This window comes from Rhineura floridana, chromosome 5 (assembly GCF_030035675.1).
Source record: "Rhineura floridana isolate rRhiFlo1 chromosome 5, rRhiFlo1.hap2, whole genome shotgun sequence".
Taxonomy (NCBI): domain Eukaryota; kingdom Metazoa; phylum Chordata; class Lepidosauria; order Squamata; family Rhineuridae; genus Rhineura; species Rhineura floridana.
In genome coordinates, this window is record NC_084484.1 from 25935335 (window position 1) to 25962296 (window position 26962).

Here is a 26962-nt window from a genome sequence, read left to right on the forward strand (position 1 = left end):
CTTTTTTTAGACTCCATGTAGTAATTAAGTTGGAACTAGTTGGATTCTCCATCATTGTTTGTTTTAATTCTGTAACTCCATTTATTGCAATAGATAGATGCTTGAACCTTCCGCAAGTCTTTCCAGATCCCCTTTTTAAAAATGGGAATTATAGTAATTAGGCTTGGAAGAGCTACGCCTATCTCAGAAAAAAAAAAACATGGGAGAAGCCTGCCTTAAATAAGATATCAGCTTTTATGGCCAGTTCTTCAGATTGGATTAAAATTCAAACTAGAGAAAAAATCGGCCATCCCAGATTCTTAAAGCACTCTCCTCCCCTTTCTAAATGGCAGGAGTAGGATTCGTTTACATGAGGAAATTGAAACACATGCCTGCCTGGTGTGTTTGCTTACTAATAAAGCAGTGTGTCAGTCCGTCCAGTGACCATAGGGCATGGATTTCTCTTAATGGTTACTCCAACTGCAGTAGCTTTTGGGAGGTTGTCCATGGGTCACCAGGCATCTGACCCAGCAAGCCATGGTATCCTGCTACTGGCTGAGTGTAAAGAGGAAGAAAAACCTTTTCCTTTCCCCATGCACATTGCTCCTCCTGTTGCTAGTAAGATCAGGATTCAGGGAAGGAGTGTGGTTAGGACGATAAGGGTCCTTTGGGATTGGGGAGGGTGGCTGGAGAGATGGGGGTTATCTTCCAAGCTAAGGCTCAGAAAGTAAACAGTTGGTTCCAGTTGTTTTGGAAACAACTCTGTTTATTCCTAGAGGCAAGCTGGTCTCTAATTGAAACCTATCTCCATAACAGCATTGTGGGTAAATCTGTAAAGTACATTTATCTGTGAAAGAACTAAATAAATTGATTTTTTCCCTTCAGAATAGGATCACGTGCCAACTGGTAGGAAAAGTAGCCTGCCAGCAGTAGCTTGAGAACTCCAAGCCTATCATTTTCTCCGTGTGGATATAGTGCCACACCTCTACTCCCATGCAGTTGCCAGATTATTTTTCATTTCAGTTGACCTGTGTCTCCACCTCACACTCCTAGTGAGCCATGCTCTATCATGAGGGGAAAGATATATGTACAAAAGAGAGGGCTCTCTGTGATGGCACCATTACTGTGGAATATTCCCCAGTGGGAGGTATCCCTGGTGCTGACACTGTATTATTTTTGGCAGGAGGGTAAAAACCTTTGTATTTGCTTAGGCATTTTTAAGGTTGTGATATTTTAGCTTGATTGAGTGTTCCCCCCCCCCTTAATTATGTAATGTTGTCTTTGGGGACTGATGTTTTTTGTCATTTTAAATTTCTTTGTATTTCTTTATATAACACACTGAAATCCATTTTTTTGATGAAGAGCAGTTTATACATTTTAAAAATAAACTACATGAATTGAATGAATTCTTGGGAGAAGAATCTGTCACCACTAAGGGATACCATGGCAACCTGTTGGGTAGGTTAATTAGTGTGGATGCAGATACTGATAAGTGGCATTTGCACAAAGTTTTTGTTACAATGTGGAAAATCTTTACTTCTCTCTCCTTTTTTTTTTTTAAAGGAACACTTCTTTGACCAGAAAATTGAACTTTTCACTGTAGGAAAGCTGTGCATTTCCAGCATTTAATACTATATTATTATGGCAGCATAGCTCTGCTTTTAGTAGTGACCATACACTTTTTCACACAAGCACCAAATTTATACCAAATTTGGGCTAATACATAGCAATCATTTTTTGATATTGTGACATGTGCTGCCGCATGTGTGTACATGTGCCACCTGTGTCTGGGTAACTATAAAATGTATCATGCCAAAATATGTTTGTGATGCCTCCCTATAGCAGACTCTCTGAAATGACTGACTAAAGCAAAGCAAGGAAAGTGAGTGCACCAGCATGTTGTAGGGGCTGTACATGAACCAAAACAATGCAAAGGCTTCCTTCATGAAGCAGTAAAGGAGGGTATATCTGATTTTCATGTTTGAAGCAATCAGGATTCTCATCCTGTGACTGGCAGCAATGAAGTGGTTGCCTGGTTGCCCATGAAATATCCCCTTGCTCTTGTAGGGTGATAATGTGTCGTTTGCTGGGCATGGAAAGACAATAGCATAGGTCACACAGAAGGTTCTGGCAGAGCTTACTGGTGTTCTGCTGAGTTTGGCATGTGCCCCATGTAATATTACAGAAGAAAAGTGATGAATCTCTCAATGAAATGCAAGAACAGCTTTATGACTGAACAAGCACTTGAACTGGCAAGGCTAGAAAGTAGCTGTTTGCAAAGAGGAACTCTGTGAAAATAATTCCACCAATATGAGCTGCTCTTCTGCAGTAGGGTTGCCAAGTGTCTGGTTTTCACCCAGAGACTCCTTTTTGTTTTTGTTTTTTGTACTCTCTGAGTCTCCAGGTGAGTTACCCCAATCTTAGCTTTTAGCTTTCATTTTTTTTAAAAAAAAGTTCCTAGGTAGTCTGGTTCAAGAGATATACACCAAAATGTCAGCCACCCACCACAACGTCTGTTAGTACTGGCTGCTCTGATCCCCACACTTTCAGGTTTTTAGCCAATAAGTGAAGTCAGGATTGTGATTGACAAAGGATTTGCAGACCTCCAGACAATATCTAGAACCCATTACAAATCCTGAAAACATCTTTCTTTTCCTGCTTGTCTGCACATAGGAATTCAGTAAATGTATAGCTTTCAGCAGCATCAAGAGTACTTTCTCTATGCAGGAGATCTGAATACATTGGGACTTGCTTATGAGTAAACATGCATAGGATTGCACTAGACCAGAAGATCACAGCAGGATCTTGGTGGGCATGCACTATAAATAATTTCAGTTATGATTATAATAAAAGTGTGCATGCAGGTTTTTTATTACTTGCCCAAACTGCATATTATACATTGTGTCTTTCAAATAATTTTTGAACAGAAATTTTAAAAAGTGTACATGCTGCAGCTTATGATTACAATGTGATACTTTTCTAATTATGAGGAGTCAAACAAGTTTAAATTTTCCTAGGCTGTTGGGCAGTTTATTTGTCTAATTCATAGCCTGTTTTGAAAACCTTCCCAATACGAAGCTCTAATCGTATACTCGCTTTTCTGGAAGTAAAGCTGCAATACTAATCCCGTAGACCTGGGAGTAAACCCCTTTGAATTCAGTAGGACTTACTTTTGAGTAAACATGGTTAGGATTGTGCTGTAAATCAATGGGACTTTTGAGTGAACATAGCAAAGGATTGTGTAAATCTTTCTCTTCCCCTCTAATCCCTTTTTAAAAGCAATTAGGCAGGGCTTACTTAGGTGTCACTGCTTTTATTTGGCAGGAAACTAATACTTCTTTTAAAAAAAATGTTCTGCAATGACCAACTGGTTTTGACAATAAACTATTATATGGATTGTACATATTTTTATATCTCCAGTGTGTGTGTATATGGAATCTTTCTAACAACCCTGTGAGGTAGGGTTGGAAACCAAGGCAGCTCACAACAGGATAAATCAATTTAAAATCTAGTAACCAGAAAACAAGTATAAAACAGTTGCAAAGCAGCTTAGTGGCATGATTCTGAATTTTGGATTGGGTGAGTAAAGTTCCTTATCACTTGAAGTTGCGGTCCTGTGCATGCTTCCCTCTCTGAGTAAGCCCCATTGAATATAATGGGACTTGCTTCTTAGTAAACATGCATAGGATTGAACAATATATTTACAGGTTGTGTAAATAATACACATCTTTGACATTCATGCTTATATAAATATTTCTTTATACTTGTCTAAATATGTGTCTGATTTCACGTTATGGTTGTACTTTATTATTTCCTCTACATTTTAGAGGAAATAATGTATTAATGTAATGCCCTTCTTCCTTGGGGTGGTCATGGTCCCCTTCTGTTTTCACCCTGAAGGGCAGATTAGGCTGAGAGATGATGAGTAACCCATAGTCACCAAGTAAACTTCGTAGCCGATTTCTTTAAAAAAAATTAATTAAAATTATTTATATACAGGGAAAGTTTTTGAAGTAATGCAGATCAACATTTAAAGCACATTCAACTTGCATTTAAAGTGCACTACTTCCCCCAAAGAATCCTGGGAAGTGTAGTTTCCTCCTCAGTTATAGTTCCCACCACCCTTAAACTACAGTTCCTGTGATTTTGTGCTAGGATTCATGTGCTTCAAATGTGTGTTGAATGAGCTTTAAATGAATGGTGTGGATCTGCCCCCAGATATGGTGTGCATTCATTAGTGAACTGAAAAGAACGATTTTAAATGATATGTTTTAAACAGAGGAAGGGCTGTAGTTCAGTGGTAGGGAACATTCTTTGCATGTAAAGATTCAAAATCCAATCTCTGGAAAAGACTATTGCCTGGAATCCTGGAGAGCCAATGCTAGGCCATATCATCAGTACTGAGCTAGATAGTGCTAAATGGCCTGTGTTGGTATAAGGCAGATTCTTTTGTTCCTAAAAGTGGGAAAAGACCCAAGGGCCACAGTGACTCCAAAATTTATTTATATATTTTATTTACAACATTTATATACTGCTTTATTGTAAAAAACCACAACGTTGTTTACAGAAGGAATTAAAACAATAAAACAGGTATTTAAAAACATTCAAAATAATAAAACCAATGAGTTAAAAACAGATAAAATGCATAATAGCTTCAATATGCCTGGGTAGGCTTGCCTAAACAAAAAAAATGTTTTTAGTAGGTGCCAAATAGAGTACAATGAAGGCACCTGCCTTATGTCAATAGGCAGGGAGTTCCAAAGTGTAGGTGCTGCCACTCGAAAGGATCAATTTCTTGGAAGGCACACCCTGAACTTGGCCTGGTAGCAAATCGACAACCAGTGCAGATTTCATAGCAGAGGTATTACGTGCTGACATGGTCTCATTCATGTCAGCAATTGTGCCACAACATTCTGCACTAACTACAGTCCCTGAGTCAGGCTGTTCTGCATGGGGATTTCTGTGACCTTGGCTGACTGGCTGCCAGGTTTTTTAGTTTTGGTTTTTGGTTAGGAATCCTGACTGGTTGTGAGATGCTGACTTTTCTGCCTTACTCATAGGAATCTTGTTGTGGTTGGTATGGTATTGCATTTAGGAAGTCATCACTGTCTTTTGTTTTTATTTTTCTATTTGCATTTCATTTGCCTCTGACCTCACTCCCTTACATAGAAGCAGCAACAGTGGTTCCATGCACTCAGCTCAACCCCTTTATACCCATTGATGATGCACCTTGTTGTTTGCATGATGATTTGTTTCTTGAACAGTAGTGGTAAAAGAGAATTGACATACTGGGAAGTGTGCCTTCAATTGGTGCTGTTCCCAAGCTGCTACCTGTGAAGGTAGACCAAACCATGTGTGTTTTCTCTCTGTCAATTATTACTCACTGGAATTGGGTTGGCTGTCAAAGTGAGTTTATAGCAGCCCAAAAGGTCGTCAGGAAAGGGTAGAAAATCTTCGTAACTCTTATTCATTTCTCAAACCTCTCTGTAAAGAAATTTGGAGCAGCCATGTTAAAAGGCAGGGGCAGGGCATTCCAGGCAGGGGGTTGCCAACCCTACTTTGAGATGGATATCTTTGCAGAGGATCCCTAGTCAAGGTTTACCAACAGCACAATCCTAACCATATCTGTTCAGAAGTAAGTCCTGTTGAGTTCTATGCAGCTGAGTGCCTTAGTAAGTGTGTTTAGAAGTGAGGTCTTCATGGGCATCCATCTTTACCCCTGAGTGCTCCTATCTAACATCTCCACAGCACTAGGCTCCCTTCTTCCTGCAGTGGCCTTCTGGTGACTGGCGTGGCCTGAAGGCACTTAAACCCTTTTTGCCAGAAGCAACTGGGCTAGATTAAATGTTCCCTACCCAGGCTCCCAAAGTAGGTGAGAATGAATGATCGCGCCACATCTGCTGGAACTGGGAACACCCTCATTTAGCTAAGATTTCTATCTTAATTTCCAATCATATAAATGCTTTTGAGTGGTATGCCCCAAGCAACTGTGGTTGATGCTTAACCATATCATGCTTAATGACATCACTAGACCCACCTCTATGACATCACAAGGAGCCAACCCCTGAAATCCTAGGGGTTGGAATGCTTCTGACCTGGCAACCCTATAAACTTATACATGGGTAGTCTAACAGTGTGGCTAGATACTGTTTTGAAGGCCTGCCCCTTCTTTTGCAACATGTTAGGCTGGATTCAGATGGATGATGGTCTTTATGACCTTCGGACATCATTTCATGAAGCTTTCCTATTTTGTTATGAGCTGTTCTCTTGTGGCTGCATGAAAGAGTGTCTAAAGAGATGAAAGTGAAAAATGTCTAGTCTGCCATGCACTGATTGTGCTTGTGTAAGGAAGAATGCTCTGGAAATTGAGTTTGATAAATTGAAACAATTTTGATACATATATGTATCAGACATATAAGCACACACCTTCTGCCCTTAGCTAGTGTAAGCAGGCAGGGCTTCAGAATTGGTGGTTTTTCAGACCTGGTGTCACTGGGCATCCAGGTTGGGCACTGGCCAAGGGCCACTGCAGCTAAGAGGGGGCCCTGCTGCTGGGGCTGGGCTGGTTTAGCTCCTGCTCCGCAGTCTGCGCTAGCATCGAGTCTCAGAGCGTGAGACCCGATGCTGGTACGGATCACAGAGCGCGAGAGCCACCTTCCCAGACAACATCCTCCTGGTGGCACATTGAGCTGGCCACACCACTTCCTGTGCCACCATTCCATTGTGTAAGCTCGCTGCATGCACATGCTTGCCGTAACCCAAGATGATGATGGTAGGTGGTGGCAGGCATGCACATATAGTGTGCTAGCGTGCTAACGCAGCCGAGCCTATTTAAGCTGCCATGGTGGCAGTATTGCCGCCATGCCACCACCACATTTCAGGGCCTGCTGCAGTCTGGTGCTATCCCTGGTGATTTTGTCCCCAAGAAAATTTCCCTCTCCCCAAACTCCATAGGATTGCTCTGTAAACATTTCAGTACAAATGCTTTTCAGCTATAGTAAGATTTTGTACTGCGTGTAAAATTAACCTGATGTAGTTTTAATTGCTAAATATGTCACACATGGTAAATCAGATCCCAGTTACTTGAGGGATCAGAAAATTTACCAGTTCATGTTTTGCCACAACAGATTGACATGACAAGTATTTAAATAGTTTGGGGAGAAGAGTTTGTTGTTGACTTGTCATTTTCAAGTAAGAGCTACCATTATGGCCTATCCATAGGCTGTAGCCTTGAGGGGGAAGAAAACAAAGATTATGCTAGAGTTGAACAATCTGTTTCCAGCAACTTCATTTCCTAAGCAGCTGGATTGGCTGCTGATACTTCAGCACAACTAATAACTATCAGAGGCTTCATCATGCAACCTTCTAGATCAGCCTTTCCCAACCAGTGTGCCCCCAGATGTTGTTGGACCACAACTCCCATCAGCCTCAGCCAGCATTGCCAATGGCTGAGGCTGATGGGGAGTTGTGGTCCAACAACATCTGGAGGCACACCGGTTGGGAAAGGCTGTTCTAGATCATTAGAATCTCCAGTTTCAGGTTGAAAATGAGGCTTAGAATTATGTCTGTTGAAAGCAAAGCAGAAACAAACGAACAAAAAACTTCCACTGAAGATGGGATTTTTTATTTGATTGAGGAAGGCTAGGATGCTCTGTCTTGGTTTAGGTCCCCCCCCCCCATGCATCTGGGAGGAGGCTGGTAGAGTTAGTTTCATTTTCTGTGAAACCTGTGTTGTTACACAGAAAACAAAGATATTGTGTTGTAAATTAAACCCAGATGAGTTACTTAACAAGCCAACTTCAAATAATGTGTTAGGAAGCTGACTTTTCAAATTAACCAGAATTGTTTGTTTTAAACCAGGCTCTGGTTCAAACATAATGCTAAATTGGGATTCCTTAAATTCTGCCAAAGTCATGTTTCTGGTGTGTGAGAAGCAAGGTGCAACCCTCAGGTGCTCCTTCCTGTTAATGTTTAGTGTCGTGTGTGAATGCAGCCTTTTAAGCACCCTATTCTGCTTACTTTTTATGTATGTCTGGTCTTAACATAAATATGGATAGATCCTTCTGATCGGGTATTGTATTTTATGTCTTTAGGAACTGTCTCCTTCATTTGGCTGACAGTAAGAGAAGGTGTGTTATGTGAATGAAATTATTTTAAAGGGTGGGATTTTAACATTCTGGGGTATTGGGGGGACCTACATAACAGTGAGCAACAGATCAGAACTAAGTTAACTTTGAGAGACTGAATTTGATTTGAAGAGCTTGATTGAATTTTTCTAAAAATTTCAGATCTTAATGTAAAGATAAACCATAGTTGTTAGGATCTGACTTAGGTTGACTGCTTTGCACTCTTTCACATTCACTGGTAAAACTGGACTGCAGAACTAAGCATCTGAATTGGCATATTTGCTTCTAATACCGATGGTATATAGACACAGTGCTCTTACAATGTCATGTTTTATTACGTTGTATTTATACAGCTATTGTTATGTCCAATCCCTTATGAGTTAGTGCTGTTTTAAGTGTTTTAGGTTATTAAAGGAATAAAACAAATCTATTAATACAATTTAAGGGTGGTCATAATGAACATTGAAAGTCCTTGAAAAAGACTGTGCATATATTTCATGCTAATTAATTCATAGTTACAAAGCCTAATTCTGACTTGGCTAGGAATAGTACATAAACTGGAATGGCAGGCATGTAAATGAAGGTAGGAAACAATCCAAAGTATTGCTGGAAACAATCCAATTATTCTCCATGGCCTGGAAAAGCTCCTGTAGTTTTTGCACCTACAAATGTTCCAGCTTAGTTTAAGCTTCCCTTCAATCCCACCTCCCCACCCCCATGCATCTCTGGCTTAGTGTTGAAGATGTGCTATAACTTGATATGTAAAAGCTGTTTGTCCCAGCTGAATAATGTTATGACAGTACATTGGGGTGTGCATGTCGGAATTCATATTTGTTACATAAGGAAAACATATGACTTCCACTCTAAATATTTGTTCAAATAACAAAGAAAACATGTAAAGTACTTGAAGAGTGCTGCCCAGATACATTTGTCAGGAAGCCAGAGATTTTTAACTTTACCCACTACATAATATGTCTACATTCTCTCTTGAAAATTTAGTTGGTTTTAATGTAACCAGTGCATACTTGCATAGAATCAAAACAAGTTGTCCCATAATTTGATGGATGGCTTTTCTCTTAAAATCACATGAGCCCATAATGGATAAATCTGGCTCCTAGAATCATCTTTTCTCATCTGCTTGTGCCTTTTTATTCTGGACTCTGCAATTCAATAATTGCAATGTGTGGGGAAATATAACTTTTGGCAGTCACACATGCAATTATGCAAGCACACAAGTGAAATTGTAGGTCTTGGTAAATAATAATTCGGCGTAAGAGGTTGTAATGGGGAATTGGCATTAACAATGTAGGAAGCAAAACCATGGAAAAATATCTCAAAGATAGTAAGTAGGGAAGGTGACAGGATTTTCTGGGCTGAGTACACTGTATGTGGATGGGCCCCTCCACCTCACTTATGGAACAGAACACACATTTGCATATATTGAGCATTATATTTGTGTCCTCTTCTGCAGGTGGGATGGAGGGCTCAAAAATCTCTCACAAGTGTTAAGATGTGTGACAGACAGAATGTCAACAGGTGAAGCATTTCATAATGTATTTCCAAATTAGAAAAGGCTTAATCTGTTGAATGTTTGCCTGCCACATGGCTATTAAAGGGGCAAGAATGCTATTCTTTCCCCCAGTGCTGCCTCTAAACTGTGCAAAGGATTCATGTTGCATGAGTTGTAAGCCAGTTATGTTACTTTAAGGCAGGGTTGTGGAACCTTCTTGGCTCTGCAGTCCAGGTACTTATTGGATCCTAGTCTTGCGGCCCAAATGTGAAAGTCAGGTGGGACCATCCACTTGATATCACAGTGTTGGGTAACTGGGCATTTTGAAGTCCTGTGTGGTCCTTTAAAATGCCCGAGGCTTTGGCTATCTCACCCATCTGCTGCCTCATTCATGCAGCTGATCCAGCAGGCTTGACTCTACTGCCCATCAACTGACATCAGGTGTGGGCAGGTGGGTATGGTTTGTGGAAAAAGGCCATGCCAGGCCAAATTTGAATGCTTGGCAGGGAAGGTTGGACCCATATAGTAACACTTGTGTGCTAAACTGTCAAATGCTGAGTTACTAATACCAAAGGGCCATTACAGCTCCTTATCATCCTACACTGCGATTCCATTTTTAAGAGCAGTGATGAAAGGCGAAACAACAATATGCATCATGTTTTGAAGAACGAATTTATGCTTTTACTGTATCTTCCTGAAAGTTCTCTCTTGCTATTGCCTTCAGACACCCCTGTTCTTTCAACATGCTATTCCTGAAGCTCCTAGCAGACGGTCATAAATACAAACATCTTTGGAGTGCTTATTTCACAATCATTGACATGTATATTTGTGCTCTGTTTCCTCGGTGCTATTTTTACCAGGCTTATTTGAAATCTATGATGATATATTCTTTGGTCAGTTATGATAATGGGGTTTAACAGTTACAAGCTGGACACTGTCATAAGTGCACATATCCTCTGAACAAAAAGTGAGAATGAAAACTGAAAATTCTTCCTGGAGTGTTCCATGCATGCTTCACTCGCTGACTCAAGCAGCTGGCCCAGAACAGGTGTAGTAAGTCAGTGCTAAACCACACCTATGTTTTCTAGTTTACCCAATGAAAACCACACATTTGTGCTGTCTTTTTGCTCTTTCATTTGCTTTCTTTCTCTCATATTTGCCTGCTGAGTAACTAAAGCCAGATTCCAGGTGCGTTATTCTATAATCAATCTGTAATCATAGAAACAGAGTTCCTCCTCTTAATTCCTTCGTTGCCAACCATTTCTGGGTGGGTGAATGTCAGTAGCTGTAGTTATTTTTAAATGTGAGAGGTGAGGCTTGTCATGCAAAGCTAGAAAGAGGGTGTTTGTTTGCAGAGCTGACATCAAAGTGCAGATTGCTGCTTACTGGCTGAGCATTTTTTGCTTTTATACCTGGTAATCTTTAACGTGGTCTGTCAGTCACAGAGATCATTGCTTAGCCCAAGGATCCATATGAAATATTACATGTATTTATGATCCTGAAAACTGGCATTTTGTTTCTCCATATACTGGACTTTGAAACTAGCTAATCAACTTGCAGTCCTTTCCTTCACATAGCTTAACTAAGCAATTGCTTTCCGCTTTTCTTCACAGGATAACATAAATGTGTTTTTGAAAGCTTGTGAAAATCTTGGATTAAAAGAAGCCCAGCTTTTTCATCCTGGTGACCTTCAGGATTTATCGAATCGAGTTACTGTCAAGTAAGTGTTCTGTGTTTTTATCAATTAACTTCTGCTGTGCTGCTATACATGTATACAGTAATTTTATATGTTTCCTTTGCATGTTCACTGTTGAAGCTGCCTTCAAGCCTGTAAAAGTTAAGATCTAATTTTGGTTGTTCCAGGAAAATCGACACATTCTTGGTACATATTTTAAAAAGTATTTGTTAACACTTAAAATGCACTAAGCTGTTTTACTAATTAATAGTTACATTGCTTGAAGATACAAAATAGACAGTTCCACAGTTCTTAAATGTGAGAGTAAAAATGGAACCCTTAACTGTAAGCTTGTAATTACCAGAGGGGTCCTCGGTGTGTGGTGTACATACATGTACTCACCATTGGTCTAGCATTCAAATCTTGAAATCTGTAAACTGGAGAGCTGGAAACAGAGCACTGACTCGCTGTCATCTGTAGATATTCTGCTAAAGTGTTGTGTGACAGTATTCGAGACGTGGTGTTTAGTGCAGAGGTGGGCAGTCTTCAGACTTGTTGGATCTACTTTGTTTTTTTTACTAGGACCCACTCCTGTGATCTACCAACCAGAGCCAGATGCAAAAGACATAGATTCAGAATTAAAGAACAGTGTACTTTTAAGCATATTCTGAGCCTAGCAATTTGTTTTCAGTACCAGAACTGAACTGAACGCACAATCTCTTATCCAAAAAGTTCATTCTCTGTTACTCCAAGGTTTCTTCATTTCAGCAGTCTATTTCAAGAGTGCAGGGGGGGGGAGGAAGCAGCACCTTTTTGTGTTGGACATCGTTAAACAATTGGTCATAGAAACCCATGGCGATATACTACAGATCACCCAAAGATCTTCCAGTAGGTTCTGATCTGCACACCCCTAGTGTAGTAGCTAAGAGAGCTGTAAACCAGAAAATCTTTGGATCCAATTTTACCAGAGCAGTTTATTTATCAAAAGATATGGATATGGGGGTAGTGATAATAACCCACCTTAAAAGGTGATGCACGGATTACTGAAAACAATAGATATGAAGTACTTTAGAGTGTTGAGAGTACCCTATAATAATGAAAATATTTAAGAATAATTTCCTTATTCTTGAGGGTAGCCTTTCTCACTATCCAGAACATATATGAGAAGTTTTTTGTGTGCAATCCCAGAGAGAGAAAAGATTCTCATGAAAAGGAAAGCTAAATACAGGGTGTTCAGGCTAAGAATAATTGCTATTATTATAGACTGTTTCATGAGATAATATAAATGTTATATTTATATACAATTATTCATTGCTTTCTATAATCTTGATACTGCCAGACATATGCAGAGCTTGGAAAAGTTACTTTTTTGAACTATAACTCCCATCAGCCCCGGCTAGCATGGCCACTGGATTGGGCTGATGGGAGTTGTAGTTCAAAAAAGTAACTTTTCCAAGCTCTGTTATATGAAGGTTATGAGTTGCACTGAAGAGCAGGACAAAGTTCTTAATACGTTGCCAAGAATTTTGTCATTAACAAGTGTTACTAAAGTAAACATGACATGCAGGAAACATTTCCTTGGGCTGTTAAGCTGTACTAGTGGTTACAGGTTGTGAAAAAGGAGGTAGGGCAGTAATCAACAAGGCAAAAATGTGAGGATTCAATGCAACCTTTACCCTTGGCCTTTCAGTTCATTTGAGAAGGGCAGTGTGCGTGCAGCTGCAGTTGCCAAGAATGTTGGTTTAAGAATGGTAAATAATGTTGTGAAATCAACATTACTAAACCTGCAGCAAACTGGAAACGCTTACTACTAATCAAAATCAATGTTGCAAATAACCACTTTGTTGATCACCTTGCACGCGTAAAAATTGTCTCCAGGTGACCACGGAAGAAAGAGCAGCATGCAGGTTCCTGTGCTGCAGGCTTGCTCTCTTTGCAGAAAATGCAAAGCAACAATTCACCAGACAGGCTCCATAACAGGGCTCCCCTATGAAGGCACAGAATCTGACTATTTTCTCCAATCTTTCTAGAGCTAGGTCTGCCCCATCCAGGACAGAATCCCTCTAGTAGTAGAGTAATCTCACGTTCTGCCCCCAGGATGGTGCTTTAAACAGAGTTGTGTTCAAACTAGTTGACTTGTATGCTGTGTTTATTCCTCTGTCTCTCTGAGTAGAGCAGAAAAAGGCCAGTCCTTCTAGCTCTGTTGCAAATGCTGTAGAACTGTCTGTTGTGTTTTCTGTACTTCCATGTCCCCAGATAGATGGGTTCTGCTATCTCCGCTGTGTCTACCTAGCTGGCTACTTCCTCTCTTTCTCCACATTCTCTGTCTCTGTGTATCACACCCACACACACTGATGAGAGGAAGGGGAACCAGGCTTAGTCTCTGTAGTGATGGTATGTGTGATGACTTTGGGTCCAGTTTCTTTTTTCATTTCAGAACTTCAAGCATGGAGGAGAGAAAAGAAGCAGCTGCCATTTATGCCACTCTAAAGCTTGGCATTAATGGCAATTGCTCTTAATCCCTGCTGTATTTTGTCTTCTAGGACTTGAGGAGAAATGGAGATGTCTAGCTACCTCCCACTAGTGTCCCAAGAACAGGAAGGGGAGATTTGGGTGAATGGATCAGGTGCATGACTGACTTTCACCTGATTATTTGCAGGGTTTATTTATTTATTTATTTATTTATTTATTAAATTTCTATACCGCCCCATAGCCAAAGCTCTCTGGGCGGTTCACAACACATAAGCATCTGAAGTACAAGTAAAAAAGCCATGTATAACACAAGTTAAAAATGAATTAATTAAACAAAAAAATGTAAACATAATAGAACACATAACTAGCTGCAAAACTCAATACTAAAATATTAAAATGTTAAGATGTGAAATTGGTAAGAATGTTAAAAGCGTTAAGAGAATTAAAATGTCAACATATTAAATAATTTAGATATTTAAATGTTTGAGATGTTTAAAATGTTTAAAATGCCTGGGAGAAGAGGAAGGGTTTTACCTGACGCCGAAAAGATAGTAGTGTTGGCGCCAGGCGTACCTCATCAGGAAGGGTATTCCATAGTTCGGGGGCCACCACTGAAAAGGCCCTTTTTCTCGTTGTCACCCTCCGGGCTTCTCTCTGAGTAGGCACCCGGAGGAGGTTTGCAGGGTTGCTCTGAACTTCTTTAAACAAAGAAATAGCACGCAGATGTTTATCACATTGTATCTACATGAATCCTGTGGCCAAAATAGTGGCATTGGTAACAGTGTAATAATGAAACGTATATGATTTTATTCTTAAAAAGTAAAGCTGAAAATACTGAGTTCAGTTAGTAAAAATGTTGTGACTTGCCATTTACCTTCTCTGTTCCTTTTAGACGTATAGATATCAGAATTTTAAAAACAAGACATACCACATTAGAGCAATAATAAACTATACTGGCTCTATTACAGGCCATTCGGGGTATATATTATGCCTCAGCAATATAGCAATAATTCAGAAAATCTATAATGGCTAGTTTTCTTCTGGAATGATCTAAACTAGGCTGGAATTATTAGAACTTGCCATGAGGTCATCTTTAGTCGTAGTCACTAGGAAATGAAATAAACTGAAACTGAGATAAGATAGCTTAAAAGAAAAGTGTTGTGCAAGATAGTCCCTGAAACTATGAGCATGAACTGTGGTCCAAAACTAGCAAGAGGGATATGCGGATGTTGGTCATTGGTGAGATGAACGGTGAAACTTCAGCTGAATCTGAGAACTTCTGTTAGCACCTTGATATCTCCTATTATTCTTGGAGTAGGAATGATGAGACATTAGGATGAGCTCTGCCTCAAGCTCACAAACATTTTGTGGGTCTAAGGCAGCCTTTCCCAACCAGTGTGCCTCCAGATGTTGTTGGACCACAATTCCCATCTTTCTTGACCATTGGCAATGCTGGCTGAGGCTGATGGGAGTTGTGGTCCAACAACTTCTGGAGGCACACTGGTTGGGAAAGGCTGCCTTATATACTCAATTGATCACTGCACTCTACAGGTGAGGGCCTTCTGCTGATACTATCTTAGTATCAGCCACAGAGAAGAGCACAGTAATTAGATTTAGATAGACTGGCAATAGGAAAGAAGACTGTGAGCTCAATACTTTATAGGTTCAATCCAGAGACAAATGAGCAGAACTCAGTTTGCACAATGAGGCTATCTTGGCTCCTTCCCCATATATCCCAACTTGCTTCTAAGGGTCAACAGACCCTCTAGAGCAGCCTTTCCCAACCAGTGTGCCTCCAGATGTTGGACCACAATTCCCATCTTTCCTGACCATTGGCAATGCTGGCTGAGGCTGATGGGATTTGTGGTCCAACAACATCTGGAGGCACACTGGTTGGAAAAGGCTGGTCTAAGGTATCAGTATATTTTTCTTTATTAGTTTAAACTTATTTGTAACTGCATCAAACCACGTCTAGTAGCTACTAACACATGCAAAAACATTTATTGTAAATAGCTACTTCACTGGTGTCCCCACAATCATTGATTTGTGCAAAAATTGTCCTAGTCTATTCTGCAACAGACTGGCTCAACATAAGACTAATTACTTCCAGTTATTGACAGTAGGTCATCCCATCAATGAAAGTATCATCATTACACAAAGGACACCATTCACTGAAAAGTTCTTTGTGCTGATCCTATTGAAACAAAAGCACTATCACTGTTCCTATTAATTTAATTCAGGCTTGTGTAAGACAGCATCATGATTGATGTATGAAAAGTTGCAGAAGAAAATAGCGTGTCTATTTCTCTTAACTGTAGCCTTCAATCATGCCACAAACCGATATGAAGTTCAGCTTTATAATGTGATTTTAGATGAAAAAAGAAAGTTATATGAAAACTCAATTTTAGAGTAAAATTGCCATGTGTACACAGGAAATTGCCAGCTTCCTGAAACAAATTAAAATAATGTGTTCACTTTTTATACTGACCACATATATTGTCTGCAGTAGTTTAAGTTGCATAGTGCATATTTCATATATGCATTTAAGAATATTTCAAACATAGTAGAGCTTACGAAGAATTCAACTTACATCCCTATGAGATGTTCTTTAACTAGCATTTACCAGCATATTTGTAGCAAGCTTATTAGCAATTTTCAGCTTCAAACAGCCTTTAGTGTAGCAAAGAGTTTTATCATAGAGACTAATGGCAGGGGTCCTTCCCAAATGCTATCTGGGCAGGCCAGGTATGTTTGGAGAATTGGGTGGCAAGCAACTAATGTCCTCTCAAACTAGAAAGGAGTTTGAGAACTCCTACTCTAGTTACTGCCTCTTCCAGCACTATGGTTGGAACTATGTAAACACTGAAACTTTAAGTATGTGCTTAATCAATAGGAAGAATGCCTAGGTTTTGAACATGACAAAGATATGTGTAGTTTTTTTCTTGTACATGTTTTTTGCACAATAATAAATAATAATAATAATAAACTTTATTTCTACCCCGCCCTTTTTCCAATAGGACTCAGAGCGGCTTACAACTAAAAACAACACCATTAAAACATACAGAGTATATTATTAAAAAAGAATTAAACTATGAGAAAAATTAAAACCATAAAATATAGGTTAAAAACAGCGGACAATTTAAAATAATAAAATCATATAATGTAATCACCAAGAGGGTTGAGTATGAATCCCTGTTCTTGTAGGAAGTAAATATGCCTTGAAGTCATACAGCTGAGAATATTAGAGGGTGCAATGTGAAACTCTTGCTAAAAATACTTGCAGCAGCATGAGTGTAGAGCTAAATAGTATATTTCAGGCTCTTTAATTCTTCCTGTGACACACAGTTTGGAACTTTCAACACTCTGTGATGTTTTTAAAATTGGAACTTATGTAACTATTGAAACCTTTCATTTGGAATATTGGTATTAACATAGTATTGGAAAGAGATCTCATTGTCTAAATTCTTATAGAAAAGAAACCTTTTCTACATTTTGTTAAAATTCTCATTCTTTTAGCATGAAAAATGGATCACAGATCTGACAGTGTAAATGGAAACAGATCTTGATCTTGTATTCTGGTTTCAAGTATGTCTATTTAAAAGTGAGTCTTACTGAATCCAGTAGGATTTCACTCCTTCAAACATAAGAAGAGTCATGCTGGTTCAGGCAACAACCCATCTATCTAGTCTAACATCTTGTTCTCATAGTGACCAACCAGATGCCTCTGGGAAGTTGACAAACAGGGATGTTGGAGAATTCCATTAGACACAGGACCAGAAATAGCCACAATTTGCATGTCCAAGGTGGAGAATGGAAATCATGCAAGTGTATATGAGCAGTATTTGCTATTGTGTTTTTTTTAGTCTGCAAACATTAAATCAGTTACACTATTTTCTGCAGTGTTTTGCTGTTTCCTTTCCATTGAAATTAATTAAATTAGCTTTGGCCATAGCAGATAGTGAGACAAATAACATAGGTTGTAGTGGAAGCCAAACTGTACCAGAATAGAAACAGCACTGCTTGTAATGAATACCGAACAGGAGAGAAATCTCTGCCTCCTTACATCCCTATAAGCAGAACGTGAATGCAACAGCACTCTCATTTCTTGCAATTCTCAGCAACTGGTATACAGAGGCATACTACCTCAGACAGTGAAGGCAGTATACAGCCATCATGGCCACAACTTTATCCTCCAGGAACATGTCTAATCCCTGTTTAAAGCTATTGAAGTTGGTTGCCATCACTACCTCTTGTGGCAGAAAATTCCATAATTTAACTATGCGATGTATGAAGAAGTACTTCCTTGTCTGAATGTTCCAGCATTCAGCTTTGTTGGATAGCTCTGGCTTCTAATATTATGAGAGAGGGAGAAAAAATCCTTGGTGTAGCCTTCCTGTTTGTGCAACTACAATTATGTGTGATAGTGCAATGTTCCAGGTTCCATATCTGAGTTTGGCACATATTTTCTTCTCACAGCATGCTAAACCTTTGGGCATCTCTTACTTATATAAGTGTGTATAGGTTTCATATGTTGTCTTCTTGTATTCTTGAATTTGCTAAATTGGCATAAGCCTATTAAACTTCTCACTTTCAATTATGAAGTCCTATGCAATTTTCCCAGTCTACAGTAAATATCTTAAATTTTATCAGTGTCTAAAGCTGATATCCTAAATGCATTTGGGAATTAAGAATCTTTGAACATGGTGGACTGATTTCCAAGTGAATACGTTAGAATTAGGATGTGATCCCTAAGCTCAGATTTACAGTTATTAAACCATTTCTATTTTAAAATGTGGAGCATATTTTCTATATATTCCTTTTAAAAAAAAACCAACATTACCCATGTATGTTGGTAGTCATTTAAAATGACTTAATTCTTCAATTCAAGACTATTTTAGATCAGTTGCTAGCATATATGACTGGAGACTGTTGTGGCATACACCCCTTATTCACTGCTGTGGTGCTGCTACATGCAGTGAATTTGGGACCTGAGGACAGGCCTATCCAGCCTAAAAGGAGAGAGTATGTTGTGTGTGCGGGTCATGGCTTCAAGTTATCTCCCTGCCCCTGTTGCTGCCGAGTCCAGGATCCATCAGACCGTAGGCCAAAAGGAGGAGAGTCCAGTCTGTCCAGTTCTGGATGGGTGGGTGAAGAAAGCTGGTTTACTGGGAAAATCTCCCTCTTTTGAGACCAATCTTGTGAATTAAAACCCAGTGTTAGGATAAAGGCATTCCCCTCCTGGGTTGTGGTGTGGACATTCACAATTTGTAACTGAAGATGTAGGCAAGACCTACTTGCTAGCTACTCTATTGAGCGCTGCAGTCTGCAGTTATTTGCTATGATGTGGAGAGTTGTTCTGTAAATCATTCCCCAAGGCACGGCTGTGGAGTCAGTACACCAGACCTTCAACTCCAACTCCTCTATTTTTCTACTGTCCGAGTCCGACTCCTTCATAAATGGCAAATGTATATTAACTAGTAATAACACATTTACTGTAGTAAAATGGTAGCACAAGGCATTTCATCACCACCACGTGAATCCAGAGCTTGGAAAAGTTACTTTTTTGAACTACAACTCCCACGAGCCCAATCCCTGGGGCTGATGGGAATTGTAGTTTAAAAAAGTAACTTTTCCAAGCTCTGGATTAACGTGGTGGTGATGAAATGCCCTGTGTTACCATATTACTACAATAAATTTGTTATTACTAGTTAATACACATTTGCCATTTATGAAGGAGTCTGAATCGGAGCTGGATTTGGTACATTTCTACCGACTCCAACTCCACCCAAAATTGCTTCCGACTCCACGACTCCAACTTCACAGCCCTGCCCCCAGGAATAACCTTCAGATTGTTTGAGGGGAAGCTCTGGACTCCTTCACAAGGTCATAGGCATCACATTGGGGAATTAATGGTTTCTGGAATTGCACTTCTCTAACAATAAATGTATTTACACAAATGTAGTTTAGTGTGAATGCTGCTGCCTTCTGGGTCTTACTTAGAAGCCACATGAATACCTTGTTAAATTGATAATGTGAGACTTCAGACATTTCAGATCTATTACTTAGAATGCACTATATTTGATGTTACTTCTAGGTAACTTATTTGAGAGTTCTGGGGTATCTTGTGTGTGATCTATGGAAATCCTAAGGAATCCTGGTATGGCTGTTTTTGTTTGTTGTCAGCTGTTGTAGCAAGATGTAAAAAGGATGCTAGCAAAAGCTGGTTTTTGTGTACACTTACATAGGAGTAAGCTCCATATGACCCAGTGGGACTTACTTCTGAGTAAACATCCATAGCATTATGTTGCAGGACTGTCCCCTTGCTGGGGAACACTGCTCAGTTGATGGGAACATGAGCAGGAGAGTGTTCATGTCCTGCTATTAGGCTTCACATAGGCATCTGGCAGGGAACAGAATGGTCCATTGGTCTACTCCAGCAGAAGGTTTTATATGTTCTTATGCTTAATACTCTTTGACCCTGCCCACATGACCCCTTTGGCCCCACCCAAGCAGCCTCACCAAGTTCAGAGCCCATCAGCCACCAGTGCAATGAACACAGGGAGGCTAGATCTCTTTGGTATTAAAGGCAGTCGTGTTCAGCTAGACAAGATCACTAGGTCAAGGGTCTGCTCCCCTGGACCATCCCCGGCTTGAGGGACAGACTGACAAAGAGAAAATGTGTGTACATGGACCTCACTTTTCCAAGGGTAAAATTCAGATGGAGGAGAATTAATCTGAGCTTTGAAAAGCACATAGAGCCGAAAGAGAAAATAAGAGAGTGTGTCACTCTTTCAACTTCCTCTTTCAGCTGTATGTACTTTTCAAGGGAGAAAGAGGTTACTACATAACCACCTCATGATCAAGGGAGCAGGAATGGGGTGGGGATCACAAGGGAAAACCTCAAAGGCACAATTATGCCCATGGATACCACATTGACAACCTCAGCACTAGGTAATTTCTGTAAATTAGGAGATGAAAATATTTCTACATCCAGACTGACTCTGAACCAGATTTAGATCTTGAAATGCCCAAACCTGAGAACAAAATGTTGGCTTACTTAATCCAGAGTTGCTTGCCTGTTTTTACTTGAGAGGAGCATTCTGGTTTAAATGATGGCAGATAAATTAGAAGTTTAACTTGGAATGTCGAAACCTTAATTTATGCCACGGAATGTGAAGATTTGTTTATAACAAGAATTTCATTTAAAATTGCCACATATGATTAGCATAGGCTAGGCCAAACTCTTCTTCCTGGTAAACTAGTTTTCTAGAGTTTCCTACATGTTTAGCATAAAAGCATTGTATTTTTATAGCACCACTAAGTTACTGTTAAAAGCCGAGATGCAATAATAACTTTGGGTGTAATTTCAAACAGGACATACTGTTGTACTTAAACAATTGAAGTGTCATAAGAACATACACAAAGTTAAACTGAAAAAGCAGTTAGAGTGAAATTCCTTTTTTACTCTCTTCCATTATATAACAAATTTAATCTCAGCACCGTAGTGTTGTGTGCCTCCCCAATCTCCAAGCGATGAGATTTCCGGGGTTCCTGCGCTCATCCAGGGTTTGGTTTCCTTTGGGAAGAAGGTCAGTGGAGACTGCGGTATCTTTATGAAATATTGTTTATTTACACACATTCCATCCTGAGCCCAGGATGGAGAGGGTTCAAGGCATCAGCAGTCCAATATCCAGCTTTAACATCAGGGTTACAGGAGGCACCCCAAAGGCCATGGTGCAGAGAGCCAGTCTCTCTGCCTGCCTTCCAGTCCCCAGCAATTCTTCCCAGACAACTAAAACTACAAGCCTCTCCTGGGCTCCAGGGAGGGGGGGATGCTCTCCTGAAGATTTTCGATGATGAAAGGGTCTTCCTGGCCCATTCACCAGTTGCTGGGCAACCGATAATCCCATTATCCTACCTGGCCACTCTATTTGTTTAACAAAGGAAATTAATCTGGCCAGCAGAGCCAGCCCCAAGGCATGGGATTCCAAATCAGAGGCTGGAAAGGGAACCCACAGGAATCATCTATCCCAACCCCCATGCTCATAACAGTATTACATCTGTAACTATAATAACAATAGTTAATTTTAAATATTTACACAACTATGTAAAAATCAAATGAAATGAAACTGGATTAGTAAATCATAGCAAAATATTAATGTCTGAATGAGTAAACATGTTAGAAACAACATAAAACACTAAAACATTGTATCTTCTTTGAATGCTTCTATGCTATGACTATTATTTACCCATGTATTAGAGATGCAGCATAAATAATTTCCATACTTTGTTCACTCTATGGGATTATCTCATTAGCTTTGTTAACCAGTAGCTGAACATATTCAATACTTTTAAACTTCAAGCATTTAGATGCATTGGAAAGCACTGAATGATAATCACTTTGAGGTGTGTTTGTGTGTGTGTGTGCCATAGGCATATCTCATTATTGCACAATACTGTCAACTTGTATTTCACTGACATTGAGTGAAACACAAGTTTAAAGAGCTCGTTTGAAAACCTTTCATGGAGGCCAGTTTCTTGAAAAAATTATGTATTTAATTTTCCTTAGTAAAATAAAAACAATTTTTACTTGGCATACTACTTAAGCTGTGTGCGCTTCTCAAGGGAGAAAAAGGTTACTACTTTCACCACCACATGACTGTATTAATTATCAATTTTAATATAGGCAGAATATCATTTTGAGTGCACATTTGTGAACCCAGTGTAGTGATTTCATACTAAAGCTGCTCTTTAAACTCCAGTTGTTTTTTTAGAAGGAAAAAAGAGAGAGAGAGCCCTACAGGTGTATGTGGATTTTCCTCTGTGATCTTCTGGAAAACCTGATGGAAACTGTGTGGTGGTTACTTTGTTGTTATGTGCCTTCAAGTCGATTACGACTTATAGCGACCCTATGAATCAGTGACCTCTAAGAGCATCTGTCGTGAACCGCCCTGTTCAGATCTTGTAAGTTCAGGTCTGTGGCTTCCTTTATGGAATCAATCCATCTCTTGTTTGGCCTTCCTCTTTTTCTACTCCCTTCTGTTTTTCCCAGCATTATTGTCTTTTCTAGTGAATCATGTCTTCTCATGATGTGTCCAAAGTATGATAACCTCAGTTTCATCATTTTAGCTTCTAGTGACAGTTCTGATTTAATTTGTTCTAACACCCAATTATTTGTCTTTTTCACAGTCCATGGTATGTGCTAAGCTCTCCTCCAACACCACATTTCAAATGAGTTGATTTTTCTCTTACCCACTTTTTTCACCATCCAACTTTCACATCCATACATAGAGATCGGGAATACCATGGTCTGAATAATCTTGATTTTGGTGTTCAGTGATACATCTTTGCATTTGAGGACCTTTTCTAGTTTTCTCATAGCTGCCCTAACCCAGTCCTAGCCTTCTTCTGATTTCTTGACTATTGTCTCCATTTTGGTTACTGACTGTGCCAAGGTATAATCCTTGACAAGTTCAATGTCCTCATTGTCAACTTTAAAGTTACATAAATCTTCTGTTATTACTTTAGTCTTCTTGACATTCAGCTGCTGTCCTGCTTTTGTGCTTTCCTCTTTAACATTCATCAGCATTTGTTTCAAATCATTACTGGTTTCTGCTAGTATGGTATCTGCATATTTTAAATTATTGATATTTCTCCCTCCAGTTTTCACACCTCCTTCATCTTGGTCCAATCCCACTTTCCATATGATGTGTTCTGTGTACAGATTAAACAAATAGGGTGATAAAATGCACCCCTGTCTCACACCCTTTTCTATTGGGAACCAATCAGTTTTTCCATATTCTGTCCTTACAGTAGCCTCTTGTCCAGAGTGTAAGTTGAGCATCAGGACAGTCAGATGCTGTGGCACCCCCATTTCTTTTAAAGCATTCCATAGTTTTCATGATCTACACAGTCAAAGGCTTTGCTGTAATCTATAAAGCACGGGGTGATTTTCTTCTGAAATTCCTTGGTCCGTTCCATTATCCAACGTATGTTTGCAATATGATCTCTGGTGCCTCTTCCCTTTCTAAATACAGCTTGGACATCTGGCATCTCTCGCTCCATATATGGTAAGAGCCTTTGTTGTAGAATCTTGAGCATTACTTGACTTGCATGGGATATTAAGGCAATAGTTTGATAATTACTGCATTCCCTGGGATCCCCTTTCTTTGGAATTGGAATGTATATTGAACACTTCCAGTCTGTGGGCCATTGTTTAGTTTTCCATATTTCTTGACAAATATTTGTCAAACTTTGGACAGATTCAGTCTCAGTAGCTTGTAGCAACTCTATCTGTTCCTGGTGATTTGTTTCTCCCAAGTATTTTAAGAGCAGCTTTTACCTCACATTCTAAAATTTCTGGTTCTTCATCATATGGTTCCTCCATGTATGAATCTGTCATCCTAGCATCTCTTTTATAGAGTTCTTCAGTGTATTGCTTCCATCTTCCTTTTATTTCATCTCGGTCAGTCAGTGTGTTTTCCTGTTGATTATTCAACATCCCTACTCTTGGTTTAAATTTCCCTTTAATTTCTCTGTTTTGGAATAGGGCTCTTGTTCTACCCTTTTTATTGTCCTCTTCTATTTCTGTACAATAACTATTGTAATAGTTCTCCTTGTCTCTATGTACTAGTCACTGTATTGTTGCATTTAGGGTTCTGACCGTGTTTCTATCTCCTTTTGCCTTTGCTTTGCTTCTCTCTTTAACCATTTAAAGGGTTTCTTCCATCATCCGTTGAGGTCTTTCTCTCTTTTCAACTAGAGGTATTGTCTTTTTGCATTCTTCCCTGATCATGTCTCTTGCTTCATTCCATAGTTCTTCTGGTTCTCTGTCAACTAAGTTTAAAGCCTCAAATCTGTTCCTTATTTGATATTTATATTCTTCTGGGATGTTGTTTAAATTATATTTTGGCATTATGATTGCTTTGTTGTTCTTTAGCTTTACTCTGATTTTCGATACGACTAGTTCATGATCTGTACTGCAGTCTGCTCCTGGTCTTGTTTTTGCCAAAAGTATGGAACTTGTCCATCTTCTGTTGCCAATTATATAATCAATTTGATTCCTGTATTGACCATCTGGTGATGTCTACGTGTACAGTCATCTTTTCAGTTGCTCAAAAATGTGTTTGCAAGCAACAAATTATTGGCTTCACAGAATTCAATAAGTCTCTCTCCTGCTTCATTTCTGTCTCCTAAGCCCCATTTTCCAATAATTCCTTGTTCTTCTCTATTCCCTGCTTTTGCGTTCCAGTCCCCCATGATTATCAGAATATCTTGTTCTGGTGTGTGATCAACTTCCTCCTGTACTTCTGCGTAAAATCTCTGCAATTCTTTTTCTGCGTTTGCCGTTGGCGAGCGTAGACTTGGATGATGGTTAAGTTAATAGGTTTCCCATTTAATCTCATTTATATCACTCACTCAGACTTTGCATTGTAGCTCCTAATTGCTTTTGCTACATCACTTCTCACTATTAAAGCAACCCTGTTTCTTCTTGATTTCTCCTTCCCTGCATAAAATATTTTGTAGTTGCCTGATTGAAAATGTCCCATTCCCATCCATTGTAATTCACTCACGCCAAGTATTGCAATGTTGATACATTCCATTTCTTGCTTGACAATTTTGAACTTTCCCTGGTTTCATGCTTCTTGCATTCCATATTCCTATTGTGTGCGTCATACAACTCCGGACTCTCCTTTCACATCTGTGCGCATCAGCCTCTGGGCTTCCTTTCGGCTTTGACCCAGCTGTGTCATTAATCACAGTGCTACTCGTACTTGTCCTTTGTTCTTCCCCAGTAGCTCGGTGAGTGCCTTCTGACCTGATCTTGTGTTGCATTTTGGATACTCTGTTCATAGGGTTTTTGTGGTAAGAGATATTCAGAGGTGGTTTACCATTGCCTTCCTCTGAGTTTGGATGCATCTTAGTCTGATGTTTCAGCTTTGTCCATTCCGCTTCAGGTGCCCCTGCTACGAGTCTAGCCTCTTGGTCTAGACTTCTGACAGATTTGCTCTCAACTTGTTCAACACTCTCAAATGCCCTCACCATGTTAAGGTGTGCATCTTAAAGGGGAGGTGGTTACTAGTGGGTAGATATTTAGTAAGCAGCCTCTGAGGAGGAAAGGGGGATGGTTTCAAAGGGGGAGACAAAGTAAGTGAGATGGTTAGGCCAGACTCACTTATGTCCACCTGAACAGATAACATTCCACCCTACTTTGACCACTGATAATTGCAAAAAAGGTTTTATGTCTTTTGCTGGCTTTAAATGTTAAAAGAGATTAAGAGCAGAGCAAATAGGTTTCCATCTCTGGAGTGGAATGGTTCTTGACTTATGCATGTTTTGTTCTAGGCTGTGGTAAGAGGTTTATCATTGGTATGTTTGTAGCCACAATTCTAATGGTAATTTCAGCCTTTTTATTGTACAATTATGATTCCGAACCGAGTTCTCTCCATGAATATTGGTTTCAAAAGCTTTAAGTCATATCCTTTATTACAGTTATGTGTTGGCTACTGTTGAGTCAATTTTATGTATCCCTTCTTTCACATTTCCTCCCTCGTGCTATATTGTTACATGGAGTTTTTGAGTCATGTTTGTGAAATCCTTATGGATGACTCACTAGGTAATATTAAGTTTCACAGAATCTGAGTAGGTTGAAAACTATTCAGGCAACAGTATCATTGGTGCCCCATCGCATGGTTGTTGTGTATAAGAATAATTTGAATGACCATATCTGCATACAGTGCGCTGATGGTATGAGAGTCTCATAGAATGAGATGCCAAGATACCTGGATGAATGGAATTGATGGAGGGTCAGTATTAGAGGTAAATATTGACAACTTTGTAGAAAATAAAAGGTGGCCCTATATTCTGTCTCCAATACTAGATGTCAAGGCTCCATGGTATCTAGCATATTTATTGGAAGTCCTTAAAGCTTTGGGCAGGCATGTGCCCAGAAAAGAGGCATAAAAAGGCAAATAAGTGAATTAAAGGTGTTCAGTCTGCTAATTAGACCAGACACTCTCATCTCTAGAATCACTTAATGGCACAGTTCAGATGTAAAGGAAATAATAGGGTTGTATCCAACTAAATTCTATTTAAAGTAGACTCATAGAGATTAATGGACCTACATTAGTCCTGTCCATTAATTTCAGTGGGTCTAGTCTGAGGATGGTAAATGTTGGGTGTAACCCATGGTTTTCAGTT

The 26962-nt window shown here is 39.5% G+C and overlaps 1 protein-coding gene across 11 annotated transcripts in view; it reads left to right on the top strand.

Annotated features, from left to right (window-relative positions):
- Positions 1-26962, top strand: part of LMO7 (LIM domain 7) — a 178980-nt gene that overhangs the window by 64495 nt on the left and 87523 nt on the right. For all 11 annotated transcript variants that reach the window (XM_061630013.1, XM_061630015.1, XM_061630012.1 and 8 more), the window contains one exon: positions 11229-11335. In XM_061630013.1, the coding sequence (XP_061485997.1) occupies positions 11229-11335 (107 nt within the window). The remainder of the gene's footprint in view (positions 1-11228; positions 11336-26962) is intronic.